Below are 13,788 nucleotides of genomic sequence, written 5' to 3'. Positions count from 1 at the left end.
GTTTGCTCCGAAGACTCAGCTAGAAATGCTTTACACAAGTACAGCTAGAAAGTACTGAAAGTAGCTAAGAGCTTCTGATCATTCAATCCTAGCTATTACTGGCCACTAGGAAAGACATTGGGTCACAATCTGTGTAAGAAAGAACCCCCATCTAAACACCCAAAGAACGAGAGACATAGTACAGAGCTTAACCACACATCTTACCAAACTTCAACACTCCTAATCTTTCACCAATACTCAGACCTTCCCCAGGTCTCAGCCATTATATTCCTGTGATGATGTCATCATGGGGCTGGACACACTTGACAGACAGCTCAGGAGACCAATCACACAGCTGCATTCCCAACTTTACCCCGTGAGGGCTGTGAGCCTCTGAAAAGTTACAGGGTTTCGGAGTTGCCAGTTTTGGCTCCCGTTGGTCTCTCTGAAGAGCGCTTTTACGCTCCATTTCCCTGGTAACATTTTCAGTGTAGAAGGTTTTTTCTCACTAAAACAATCTAAGAGAGGAGAGTGCTGATTGCTCAAAGTGAGTTAGGTTGCCCCACACTGGGCAATAAGGGGTTAAAGACTGAGTGCAGTTAGCAGTTCCAATATAAGGGTCAGTTCAATACGTGGAACCCCAGGCTCAGGGGAGCATTTGGGAAATGATGGTGTTGCCGGCACCCAGTGCCGAGAGGCTGAACAACAGCTTGAGTTGGTTCGTTACCCGGGGTGCTACACCCAATAATCACAACGGGGTGGAGAAGCAGAAAAGTTTATTTGCAGCTGCAAAAAGGTACAGGGAGAATACAATCTCAAATCCTGCACACAAAGGAGGAAGTTACACAGGCTTTTATACATCCTTTTTCCCAGCATACTTATCCAATAGCAAGCTGCCCCAAGTATCCATATAGCCAGCCAATCCAGTTCCCAGCTAGTTCCCTGAGTCTCTGTATCATTTGTTAAACTATACATAAAGCTGCTTTATTCAGCATTGTTCTTCCATATCCCCCCTGTTTGGCCTTGCTTAGTTTCAGGCAGTCTGACTCTGCAACATACTGTTGCAGATTCTCAGCATAACTGCTGTGTGTGCCTCCAGGCGGGGGGGCCAAGGACACTAGATGTTCACACTCATGTGTCTGTCCCACAGGGGGATGTGAGTGGGCCTCCATCCAGACACACGACCTTCAGCGGTTGCAAAGGCTAGAGTGGGGCAGTGTTAGGTCCTGATTCTACAATGAGCCCTGCACAAACCAGCCCCTGCATTTACTCAGACCTCCAGTAACTTCAACAGGCAGTTGGGAAGAGTAGCTCAGTTCCAGAGAGCTCTGCACAGATGCAAGTAACACCAGCACAGAGAGACCATTGCATGGTCAGGGCTTAGAAACCACCTTCCCATCCATAGCCCTCCCACACAGGCAGCCAGCAGAAAAAGCAAGCCCAACCATGTTCAGAACACACTACAAGTCTTTCTACCTGGTAGCTACAATCCCTAATTATGCAGGCGGTAATGCCCTGGAAAGATAGCCAGCTGGGGGCAGGAAGCATCTCTTTCCTTTTCCCATTTCTCCTTCTAATATTCAGACCATTGGAGTGTAGCAAGTGTGACCTCTATGCTCACACCTTGGATCCTCCAACAGGCCTTTGGATTAAACACTTGAGCCCATGGGTGAATCATGCGGGGGTTTGCTGAAATAACTCACTGCTCCTTGTGCTATAAATACTGTATCTGGTGGGTTAGTCAGTTACTGCATTTGCTTTGTATAACTTAAGATTGGTCCAGCAACTTTTTTGATGTGGTATCTTACGTCTGACCCTGGCTTGAGGATGTGTTAGAAGCACCCCTTCCCTATGGAAAAATTAGCTGTAGGGACTGTGCTGGGGAAATGTAGGCTGCAATGCTCTTCATGGTGTAAAGAAAATCCAGCTTCTTTCCAAGTTTGAAGCAAATATCTGCTGATGTGAAATCCACTCATTGACCTCACACATTTTATTAGACTTGGACTAAAGAGGAAAGAGCTTTACTGGGCTTGCACACAGAAGTCAGATTAGCTGACCAGTACTCCTGCAGTCTGTACTTACTCTTCCATATCCCTAAAAGGAGGAGGCTAAGACCTTTACTCACTCCAGCAGGGCTCCACCTAGCTATTGCTTTTACTCACTCTTCCCTGTGAGTTTGCTGGAGGGGCCATTTTTAATCCATAACAGAGCAGGGTTTAAAACACACCTCCAGTTCCACAGGCAGATTAGCTTCAGTAATTGCTCCCTGTCAGTTAGGGAGTTTCTGACTTTTCTGCAGAAAAGGACCTAGGGGTTACAGTGGACAAGAAGCTGGATAGGAGTCAACAGTGTGCCCTTGTTGCCAAGGCGGCCAATGGCATTTTGGGCTGTATAAGTAGGGGCACTGCCAGCAGATCGAGGGATGTGATCGTCCCCCTCTATTTGACATTGTTGAGGCCTCATCTGGAGTAGTGTGTCCAGTTTTGGTCCCCACATTACAAGGAGGTGGTGAAAAAATTGGAAAGCGTCCAGCACAGGGCAACAAAAGTGATTAGGGGACGGGAACACATGACTTATGAGGAGTGGCTGGGGGAACTGGAATTGTTTAGTCTGCGGAAGAGAAGAATGAGGGGGGGATTTGATAGCAGCTTTCAACTACCTGAAAGGGGATTCCAAAAAGGATGGATCTAGACTGTTCTCAGTGGTAGCAGATGACAAAACAAGGATCAATGGTCTCAAGCTGCAGTGGGTGAGGTTTAGGTTGGATATTAGAAAAAACTTTTTCCACTAGGGGGGTAGTGAAGCACTGGAATGGGTTACCTCGGGAGGTGGTGGAATCTCCTTCCTTTGAAGTTTTTAAGGTCAGGCTTGACAAAGCCGTGGCTGGGATGCTTTAGTTGGGGATTGGTCCTGCTTTGAGCAGGGGGTTGGACTAAATGGCCTTCTGAGGTCCCTTCCAACCCTGATATTCTATGAACAGCTTGGTATCCTCAGTCGATTGGAGAACAAGGAAGGCCCTTTCCAATGAGATGACCACTTTGTTACTAGTCTCCATCTCTGGGAGCAACACAGCCATTCCTGCTCATGGTGCTGTTGCAGTGCTGAACCCGAGAGACCTTTCTATCCTAACTCAGGCTTGAGCTACTAAGGAACAGTGATGGAGCTGCCTAGATGACACTACCCCCTTGTGACTTCAAGCACAGACACAAGCTCTCAGGAAAATGCATTACAAGCCCAGCACTGGTCTGATCATGGATCTCCCACAACCCTGAGCCATGTGCCTGTACGGTTATTGACCTGGCTAGGTTTACACTAGGCAGGAGGAAAGGTTAGGCAGGTGCTTGGCTAACAGCAGGGAGGAAGGACGCAGGCTGGCTGATGTCCATGCTTCAGCAAGACTGGCTGCTGCTCTCTCTCTCTTGCAGCTAGTCTCCCTGTGTGTGCGCGCAGGGGTGCGTTTTGACAACTCCAGGCAACTGGGATTTAACAATTCACCATCCCTTTTCCTGGACACTTCCAACCTGTTGAGCTTCTTACACTGGATTAGAGGCAAAGCCTGGCAGTCTCCCACCACTGTATGTGACCCTTTTAACTTCGCTCATTACCAATAGTAGGTTCTCAGCTCTCCACACACCCCATTTCCTCTCAAGGCCATAGCGCCGTAACACACTGGGCTCTTCCCTCTGTTACTTGGTCTCACAGTCTGTATTGTTGCCTCACTACACACTGGAAGCCAGATGAGTGCTCTCAATGGGCTGTTGCCTCCTTCTACATGAGAAAAGTCTCAATGGAAGAGAGTCCAATGGAGGCACCTGAAGAGATGCCTTCACCCAGGAGACAAGCTCAGCCATTCTGGAGTCCTGCCAGAGAAAAAGGGTGTGTGTGAAGAAGAGGTGGATGGGGTCATCTGTACAGTAAATGTTTGTACAGAGCACAAGTCAGGGAGGGAATCACATTAAGCAGACAGGAATTTGAATGCAGTTGCAGTTTATTGTAACATTAAACCCTAGTTTTACACATTACACAGCTAGGGAAAATATCAAGCTGACAAGCACTTCCTGTGTACAGAGGAAGACAGCTCTAGGTATGTCCTGAGAGAAGCAGACTAGCCCTGCAAGGGATGCAGTCCTGCATGACTAGTGATGCCACCCTGTAACTGGCAATACATGGTTCTGGGGAAGCGTGCCTGGGAAATGACATTCAGGTTCTGTAATTCTGAGGTCAGCTCTTCCTTCTGCAGTCCACCATCTGCCAAAGCAGGACTACGGCTTCAGCGAGGAGACCCCACACTAGCTATGCAGGCAATTCAGCTGGATTCCTTCCAGCAGCAGGGGGAACCCTTCAGGCCTCCACCTTCTTTCCTTCCTCCACCAGCTTATTAGGACACTGTGGGGAGTCTCCAGCAGGAGTGAAGGGTCCCACGATCCAATCCAGGGGAATGTTCTGCATCACATATTCCAGGAGCTCATCCAAGGACTCCTGGGCCTTGGTCACCATCTCCTGACTCCGGGCAAGGGCACTGCTGGACAGATCCTGGAAACAGGCGGCACTGGAGAAGGAGGCCTGGAGATCTTCTGTACTGCTCGAGATCTGCTGGGCCTTGTCCTGGATAGTGCTGGGAAGGCCCTGGATGCTGCCCAGAAGAGTAAGGCAGGTGGTTTTCAGTTGCTGGGTGAGGCTCTGGGACATGGCTAGAGCCTGAGCTTCAACCTGCTGGAAGGAGAAAGAGAGACTGGAGTATCTGCAAGTCTCCCCTGCAGATGTGGGGAGTTCACTGGAGCAAGGCTCTCAGGGCGAGAAGGAGGAGAATACCTTTGCGGAGTCAGGATCCTCCTGGCCTTCCAACTTCCCCCTGCAGCACTGGACCCACATCTGGTACAGACGGTCCTGGCCATTGTGAAGCTTCTGATCTACGGCCTGCTTGGCATGGCTGATCTGCAGGGGGAAAGGGCAGTTGGCTGCTGTCCAGGGAAACTCTCCCACAGCTAGGTGTGGGCAGCAGGCAGGCAGCACTACTGCAGTGACATAGCTGGGCCCAGGAACAAACAGTGCCAAAGGCACTGAGCATGGAAGGCTGCAGAGACCGTGACCCACAGCAGCTACAGGGCAGGGGAGAGGGGTCTTGTTCCTACCAGGTCAATGATTTGCTGGAGCTGGGAGAGGGCCTCCAGGGTGCGCTGCCTGGCTTGTCTCATCTTGCCCAGGGCGTGCTGGTAGGCTCGCTGGCGCAGTGTGCTCGACAGGGAACCCAGGCGCACGTAGTAACTCCGCTGCTCTACGGGAGCCTCTCCAGACCCCTCCAGGGGAGTTGTGGCAAGCTCAGCTGGAAGGGGGAAGGGGTCAGTTGGCAGCAGTGGTGCAAGTAAGGCAGCAAGGTCAGGTACGCCGCGCCATTAAGACATTTGTTGCTGGGATGACGTCCTGGAATGACGTTCGGTGTCCACTGAAAACTGCAGGGCTCTCAGGAACCGCAGCAGCGAAAGTAGCAGAACGCTGGCAGCTCCTCCGGTGTGTCTGTACCGCCCCCAGCTGGCCCCCCACCAGCCCTTCCACGTAGTTGCATCTCCTGTCTGGAGACTGTAGAGCCCCCCGCACAAGGCGGGGGGGGGGGGTCATGTGCCTACCCCCCGCTTTTGGGTCCCTCCCATGAGTTGCCATACTGGTAAGAGTTAAAATCTACTTGCACCACCGGTTGGCAGGGCCAGGATACAAGGCAGGGATGCCTTCAGCCCTCCCAAAGCTTGTGACCGATGCAATCTTTCCCAGGGCACGATTGGATGCCCTGCAGCACCGACCAGTAAGGCAGCAGGTAGCTGCACAGGGAGAAGCGTCAGAGCCATCAGAGAGGACTATCAGAGGGCCCAGCATGAAGGAACTAAGGGAGGGCTAGTAGCCAAGCTAGGTTGCAAGCTAGCCTTAAGGAGAGATGGCTCTTTTGGCAGCTCAGCTGTGAGCACTGTGAACAGCTGTGAGTCCAAGCCGTGCCCAAAGACACCACGGTCACATTGGTTTGTATTCAGCAGAGGGGATCTTACCAAGCTCCTCCTCGGTCATGGGGAGGTAGTAGTCCACCAGCTGCTCAGATTTCCCCAATGCTGTGTCTATGACACTTCCAGCCATCTGCCCCATACGGGAGCCCATCACTGTGCTCATGCTGCTGGTCACAGCAGATTTGGTCACCTCTACGCTCTCCTGGACAGCCCCTTGGGCCATGCCCACCATGCTGGTCACTGCATCCTTGGCCTCAGTGACCGGGCTGCAGACTGCATCCTTGGCACCCACCATTGTGGCACGCACGAGTTCTTGGGCATCCAAAGCCACCTAGAGGAAAAGGGATCTGAAGAGAGGTCACTGAACACCTAGCAGAAGTGAAGGTCCCACAGCCTCATCCTGCTCCAGGACCAGCCGTGACACTCGTGTGGTTACCTTCTCAATCGGCTGCTGCAGGATGGGCAGCTGCTCCTCCAGTCTGTCCAGACCCCGACAGGCATATTCATTGGCTGCTGCAACTGAAACATAACCACAGAACTCGTTCCCTTAATTCCTTCATGTGCACAGATCTCGTGGGGCTGCTAATCCGTGTACACTGGAGGACTGGTGTTCCTAAGCAAGTGTCCCCAGGTTACTGATGGGAAAGCCAAGGAAGAGGGGTTGGGCAATTTGCCCAAGGCTATGGAGCCAGTCTGTTTCAGAGCCAGGTTTAGCAGTCAGGAGATCCGGCTGCCAGTCATCTGTTCATCCACCCCCAGCTTCTCCTAGAGGGTTTCAGGGGTCTCCAGTGCCTGCCATGGGCTCAGATCCTTTTAGCATGGGAGCTGCTTCCTGTACCCTCTAGCAGGTGTTGCTCCATGGCATTAGGTGCCATACACAGTGCATGTGGCTGTGTGGTACTGGGCCAGCCATGCACACCAGGGATTGTGGCTGGGCACTGCCTGCCTCTAGGCTGGTCCAGCTCACCGCTGGTACCTGAGCAGGAATCCCCACCAGCAGCTGCTGCAGCCGTCAGAACTCCTCCGCACAAGGCCAATGCCTTGGCCAGATCAAGTTTAGGAGCTCGCTGAGTTCAGGGAAGCAGGAGAAGGGAGTTTGTGGATTCTGTTTGCGGCCAGTTGGAGGCCGAGCTCAGTAGTGGGCCTAGAGCCACTGTAGGCTGAGCCTGCCCCCAGACCCACCTCCCCCGCCACACACACAGGAGTGTTCCTGCCTCCCTTCCCTTACTCACGCTGTGGCTCCAGCTGGTCCAGGATGGGCTGTGCCCCGGTAATGGCAGCAGAGGTGATGGCCCTCACCCCAGTCTCTACTACCTCACAGACCCCTTTGATGGCTGGGTGGGTTTCTTTGGTGGCAGCGTAGCTGGCAGAGGCCATCTCACAGGTAGAGCTGACCAAGGGCAGGCTAGCCATCCTGTCCCCTGCAGTCTAGGGGAGGGAAAGAGGAGTCAGTTGAGGAAGAGCTCCTGGCTTCTCAAGGTGCCCCTCCTGTCTCTTTTCCTCTGCAACTACTGATTCTGTAGGAGACTGCCCAGCTCTGAGGACAGTCTCCTGTCCATTTCAGCTGGGTTTCAGTGGCCTGCCTGTGAGATTAGTTACAGACCCAGAAGGCTGGTTCCATTGGAACAGCTGCCAATATTCAGCAAGGTCTCAGGAATGCCGTTTCCATCCTGGCACACCCACCAACAAAACAGAACTGTGTCATGATCTCGTTCCGTCAGCGAGAGCAGGAATGGAGAGACCTTTTGTCTTTTCAAGTGCAGTCTCTCTCGATCAGGAACCATGTCTCGGTCCAGCACCCGGTACAATGCCCCCACTGGGCATTGCAATCAACGGGATTTGCCAGTGTTCTAATGCAGACAGCATTCACAGGGTCACCTGTGCTCCTCCCAGATTCAGGAGGCACATGTGGGCAGTGACTACGGCACTCTGAGAGCTAGAATCATTGCCTAGTGTTGTGGTTACGAGTCCCTGTCTCCAGCAGTGGAGACATTCAAGCTAGAACAGCCTTTCAGGCCGCCAAGCACACCTGCCTCCCCAGGAGGGACCCACCTGTTGCTCCTCTGCCTGGATCTCCACCTGTGGTTCATTTTCCTTAGCAGACATGGTGGAGTGAGATGTCCGTGCAAGACCCAAAAAGGAATATTGAGTGGCCACAGCAGGAAACAGTGAAATCAAACTTGTGTAGGAATACCAGGAGTGCTGCTCCCGGTCCATTTTCTGTAAGAGCCAGACCAGGTTGTCCTCCTGCAGTAAGTCTCTCTCTACAGAGAGCAGGCCAGGCCCTTAAACCTTTGATCTAAGGCAGGCTCAGAGACAGCCAGTTCTTCAAGCCCAGGGATGCACTTGTAATCCACACATCTTGTGGGTGTGTTCTTCTGTCCCATCTCGTGGCACCAGGACCAGTTAGAGAGGCAGAGATTAATTTATTGGCTTTACCGTCTTAGCTAAGAACCTTATGTCTTTTAGCTCATGCAGTAGAGGCTCATGCATTTAGGTCCAGAGGTCTCAGGTTTGATCCTGCCCATTACCAGGGTCTTTTGGTGTTACACACTCCCAAAGCTTCTCCTCAGACTTCTAGACCCAACAATGCCTCCCAAGGGGAGCACCAGGACACCTGCACAGCTCATCAGAGGCACCCTCCTACTTTAGTCTTTTCCCAGATAGTACCGGGGCTAATTCCATTCGTCCCAGAGTACAATCACTGACAGAAGTTATCCTGCTGAAGGTAGTAGCCATTGACTACACACACAGAACACTGAATTGAGAAGGTACCACTGGGGAGCCTTCAGGGACCTCTTGCGTGAGTAGTGTAGGAGACTCCCTGGATACTGAATTACATAGGAGATGATCATAATGGTGCCTTCTGACCTTAATATCTATGAGTCTACATAGGAGATGCCCACTATGGCAGGCTGGTTATTTTAAAGCCAATTTAGCTGGTAAAAATACAAATATCTTCTATTGTCAGGTAAAGATGGTCTGGTAAAGGAACAGATTCCAGTTTAGGTAAGTTGACACCATCACTCCTAGAGGCGAGAGTGAGACCACTAACTAGAAAGCTAGGGCCAGGAAGCATTTCCCTTATGGGAAGGCACCAGGCCTGTTTTCCTTTAGTATTTCCTGCATTATCTGTTTCAGATCCATATTGGTTACCCAGCACTCCAATCTCAGCTGAATCAGCCACCTCAGTCAAGTGTTTCCACCTGCAGATCTTTAGGACAAGCCAGAACTCAGACCACAACCAGAAGTCCCATTCCCCATCCCTGAGTGGGAACAGCATAGCTTTGCTCAGGTCGAGAGGTGAGTAGGAGTTTTTCCCCTAGTCGAAACTCTAATTTAGTTATCCTTGTTAAATATTCTATTCTCCTCTAGGGAAGCCTCCATCTCCTAGAACATTCCATTAATCCAGGCCTCCCAGTCTGGAAGGCAAATAGTTTCCTTCCCTGGACCGTTTGCTCAGAAGACTGAACTCAAAATGCTTTACACAAGTACAGCTACTAAGCACTGAAACTAGCTAAGAGCTTCTGACCATTCAATCCTAGCCACTACTGGCCATCAGGCAAGACATTGGGTCACACTCTGTGTAAGAAAAGAGCCCCCATCGAAACAGAACCTAGGAACCAGAGACATAACACAGAGGTTAACCACACATCTTACCAAACTTCCACACTACTAATCCTTCACCAATACTCAGACCTCCCTCAAGTCTCAGCCATTATATTCCTGTGATGTCATCATGGGGTTGGACACACTTGACAGACAGCTCAGGAGACCAATCACACAGCTGCATTCTCTACTTTGCCCAGTGAGAGCTGTGAGCCCATGAAAAGTTACAGGGTGTGAGAGTTGCCAATCTTGGTTGGATGTGTTCCTGGAGGTCTCATCACATGACAATCTTTAATTAAAGATTAATCTTTAATTCCTGGAGAGTTCAGGACAATCCTGGAGGGCTGGCAAACCTAGTTTCAGATTATGAGCTGTTTGGGGCAGGCCTTTTACTCTCTGTTAAGACAGAGATGGGATTCCAGTTTTGATTTTTGTTTTGAAATGCTACGGTCATACAAACAATAATAATGGTTCATATTCTCAGAGTACTCCGTTTGTTCTCTCTGAAGAGCGCCTTTACGCTCCATTTCCCTGGTAACATTTTCAGTGTAGAAGAGTTTTGACAGTAAAACCGTCTAAGAGAGGAGAGTGCTGGTAGCTGTTGTATTATTTTCCTTTCCTGCCCACTCCAAAAGAGGCTGGGGAAGTTATTCTGGCCCAGCTGGCACAAGATACTCCTCAGTTCATTTATAGCTTTCCTGTTGGTTGACTTGTCCAGGGAAGAGAACATGGCACAGGTTTTTAAAGGTATTTAGCTATTGCTCCTCTCAGCATTGCAAGGCCTAAGTGAGTTAGGCCCAGAACCTCAAAGAGAGTTAGGTAGCCCCACACTGGGCAATAAGGGGTTAAAGACTGAGTGCAATTAGCAGTTCTAATATAAGTGTCAGTTCAATACGTGGAACCCCCAGGCTCAGGGGGAATCTGGGGAGCATTTGGGCAGATGCTGGGGGTGACACAGCCAAAGGGAAGCACTGAGTGGGGAGACAAGCTCAGGGAAAAATTGGGGGGGGTGTCAGTTATAGCCACTCGGCTCGGCTCTGCCCTCTCCCCATTATCATTCCTGGCCTAGTTACTCCAGTGCCAGGGTCCTTCCCAGCCAGAGTGACAGCAGATCACACCAGGCATAACTTCGTCCCATAACCTCCCTACACCTTTCACACAGGGAGTAAAATCAAACCAGGGAGTGCAAATGCCTGGAGCAGCTGAGCAGAGTGACAGTGGCCTGGAGCTGAGGCAGGTGCTCACCTCCCTCCTTTAAAGCAAGCCTAGATGTTCATACCCATGTGTCTGTCCCACAGAGGGATGTGAGAGGGCCTCCATCTAAACACAAGATCTTCAGCTTCAGTGGCTGCAAGGGCCAGAGTGGGGCGGTTTTAGGCTCTGATTCTACAATGAGCCCTGCACAAACCAGCCCCTGCATTTACTCAGACCCCAGTAACTTCAACAAGCAGTTGGGAAGAGTAGCTGAGTTCCAGAGGGCTCTGCTCAGATGCAAGTATCTCTAGCACAGAGAGACCATTGCATGCTCAGGGCTTAGAAACCACCTTCCCATCCATAGCCCTCCCACACAGGCAGCCAGAAAAAGCAGCAAGCCCAACCATGTTGAGAGCACACTACAAGTCTTCCTACCTGGGATCTACAGCTACAATCACTAATTATCCAGAGGGTGCCACCCAGGAGAGAAAGCCAGCTGGGGGCAGGAAGCATCTCTTTCCTTTTCCCATTCCTCCTTCTAATATTCAGACCATTGGGGTGTAGCTGGTGTGATCTCTATGCGCACACATGGATCCTCCAACAGGCCTCTGGATTAAACAGTCGAGCCCATTGGTTTGGGGTTTGCTGAAATAACTCACTGCTCTTTGAATAAATACTGCACCCGGTGGGTTAGTCAGTCACTGAACTTGCTTTATAAAACTTGAGAGTGGTGCAGCAACATTTTCCATCAGGTTTCTTAGGTCTGACCCTGCTTGGGGATGTGTTAGAACCGCTCCTTCTCTACGGAAAGATTAGCTGCAGGGGCTGCGCTCGGGAAACGTAGGCTGCAATGTTCTTCATGGCGTAAAGAAAATCCAGCTCCCACTTCTATCCAAGTTTGAAGCTAATAACTGTTGATGTGAAATCCACTCATTGACATCACACATTTTATTAGACTTGGACGAAAGAGGAAAGAGCTTCACTGGGCTTGGATACAGAAGTCACGTTAGCTGACCAGCACTCCTGAAGTCTGCACTTACTCTTCCATATTCCTAAAAGGAGCAGACTAGGACCTTTACTCACCCCAGCAGGGCTCCACCTAGCTAGTGTGTTGGAGAGGCCTCTGTTAATCCAGAACACAGCAGGGTATGTAACACACTTCCAGTTACACAGGCAAATTAGCCTCAGGATCGCTCACTGTCAGTTAGGGAGTTTCTGACTTTTCTGCAGAAAAGGACCTCGAAGTTACAGTGGACAAGAAACTGGCTATGAGTCAACAGTGTGCCCTTGTTGCCAAGACGGCCAATGACATTTTGGGTTGTGTAAATAGGGGCATTGCCAGCAAATTGACAGACATGATTGTTCTCCTCTATTCAACATTTGTGAGGCCTGATCTGGAGTACTATGTCCAGTTTTGGGCCCTACACTACAAAAAGGATGTGAAAAAATTGGAAAGTGTCCAGCAGAGGGCAACAAAAATGTTTAGGGGACTGGAACACATGACTTATAAGGAGAGGCTGAGGGAACTGGAATTGTTTAGCCTGCAGAAGAGAAGAAGGGGGGGGAGATTTGATAGTTGCTTTCAGCTACCTCAGAGGGAGTTCCAAAGAGGATGTATCTAGACTGTTCTTAGTGGTACACATGACAGAACAAGGATCAATGGTATCAAGTTGTAGTGGGGAAGGTTTAGGTTGGATATTAGGAAAAACGTTTTCACTAGAAGGGTGGTGAAGCACTGGAATGCGTTACCTAGGAAGGTGATGGAGTCTCCTTCCTTTGAGGTTTTTAAGGTCGGGTTTGACAAAACCCTGGCTGGGATGATTTAACTGGGGATTGGTCCTGCTTTGAGCAGGGGGTTGGATTAGATGACCTCCTAAGGGCCCTTCCAACCGCCATATTCTAGGGGTCTATGAAAACCTTTATAGCCCCAGTCCACTGGGAGTATAAGACAGTCCCTGTTCAATGAGATCAGGAATAACTAGCCCTGGGAGCTGCATCCATCACCACTTTGATTACTAGTCTCTATCTTTGAGAGCTACACACCCATTCCTGCTCATGGTGCTGTTGCAGTGCTGAACCCGAGAGACATTTCCTTGCCTGAAGCTTATTAATAGCTCAAGCTGGAGTTAGGATAAGCAAAAGTGATGGAGCTGCCTAGATGACACTAGGCACTTGTGACTTCAAGCATAGACACAAGCTCTCAGGAAAATGCATTACAAGCCCAGCACTGGTCCTACTATGGATCTCCCACAACCCTGAGCCATTAGCCTGGCTAGGTTTACACTAGGCAGTAGGAAATGTTAGGCAGGTGCTTGGCTAATGGCAGGGAGGAAGGATGCAGGCTGGCTGATGTCCATGCTTCAGCAAGACTGTCTGCTGCTCTCTCTCTTGCAGCTAGTCTCCCTGTGTGTGGGTTTTGTTAAATCCCAGTTGCCTCGAGTTGTCAATTCACCATCTCTTTTCCTAGACACTTCCAACCTGTTGAGCTTCTTGCACTGAACTAGAGGCAAGGCCCGGCAGTCTCCCACCACTGTATGGGACCCTTTTAACTTTGCTCATTAGCAGTAGTAGGTTTTCAGTTCTCCACACACCCCATTTCCTCTCAAGGCCATAGTGCCCTATCTCAACAACCTGGGTCTTTCCCTCTGTTAGTTGGTCTCAGAGTCTGTTATGTTGCCTTGCTACCCACTGGAAGCCAGACGAGTGTTCTCAATGGGGAGAACACTATTGCCTTCTTCTACATGAGAAAAGTCTCAATGGAAGAGTGTCAAATGGAGGCACCTGAAGAGATGCCTTCACCCAGGAGAGGAGCTCAGCCATTCTGGAGCCCTTCCAGAGAAAGTGGGTGGAGGGGGTTTGTGTGTGTGAAGAAGAGGGGCATGGGGTCACCTGTACAGTATATGTTTCCACAGAGCATGAGCCAGGGAGGGAATCACATAAAGGAGACAAATTTGAATGCAGTTGAGGTTTATTGTGACATTAAACCCTAGTTTTACACATTACAAAGCTAGGGAAA

General features: G+C 50.3%; 1 protein-coding gene across 1 annotated transcript; it reads right to left on the bottom strand.

Moving 5' to 3' along the window:
* Positions 1-4,320: 4,320 nt before the first annotated feature.
* Positions 4,321-8,075, bottom strand: LOC140912133 (perilipin-3). The gene is made up of 7 exons (XM_073346298.2): positions 8,022-8,075; positions 7,202-7,397; positions 6,406-6,488; positions 6,015-6,300; positions 5,112-5,302; positions 4,792-4,914; positions 4,321-4,692 (listed from the first exon to the last, which is right to left on the bottom strand). Exons 1-7 carry the CDS (start codon positions 8,073-8,075, stop codon positions 4,321-4,323), a joined length of 1,305 nt encoding a protein of 434 aa, XP_073202399.2.
* Positions 8,076-13,788: the final 5,713 nt, after the last annotated feature.

This window comes from Lepidochelys kempii, chromosome 5 (genome assembly GCF_965140285.1).
Source record: "Lepidochelys kempii isolate rLepKem1 chromosome 5, rLepKem1.hap1, whole genome shotgun sequence".
Classification (NCBI taxonomy): Eukaryota; Metazoa; Chordata; order Testudines; family Cheloniidae; genus Lepidochelys; species Lepidochelys kempii.
This window is presented reverse-complemented; position numbering and strand designations above follow the sequence as displayed.

What these genes read in the sequence shown, in the direction of transcription:
- LOC140912133 (XM_073346298.2), bottom strand. Translation starts at nt 8,075, where the DNA reads ATGTCTGCTAAGGAAAATGAACCACAGGTGGAGATCCAGGCAGAGGAG. An exon ending in TGCAGCAGCCGATTGAGAAG is followed by an intron (nt 6,301 to 6,405) that starts GTAACCACACGA and finishes CTTTTCCTCTAG; the next exon opens with GTGGCTTTGGATGCCCAAGA. An exon ending in CATGACCGAGGAGGAGCTTG is followed by an intron (nt 5,303 to 6,014) that starts GTAAGATCCCCT and finishes TCCCCCTTCCAG; the next exon opens with CTGAGCTTGCCACAACTCCC.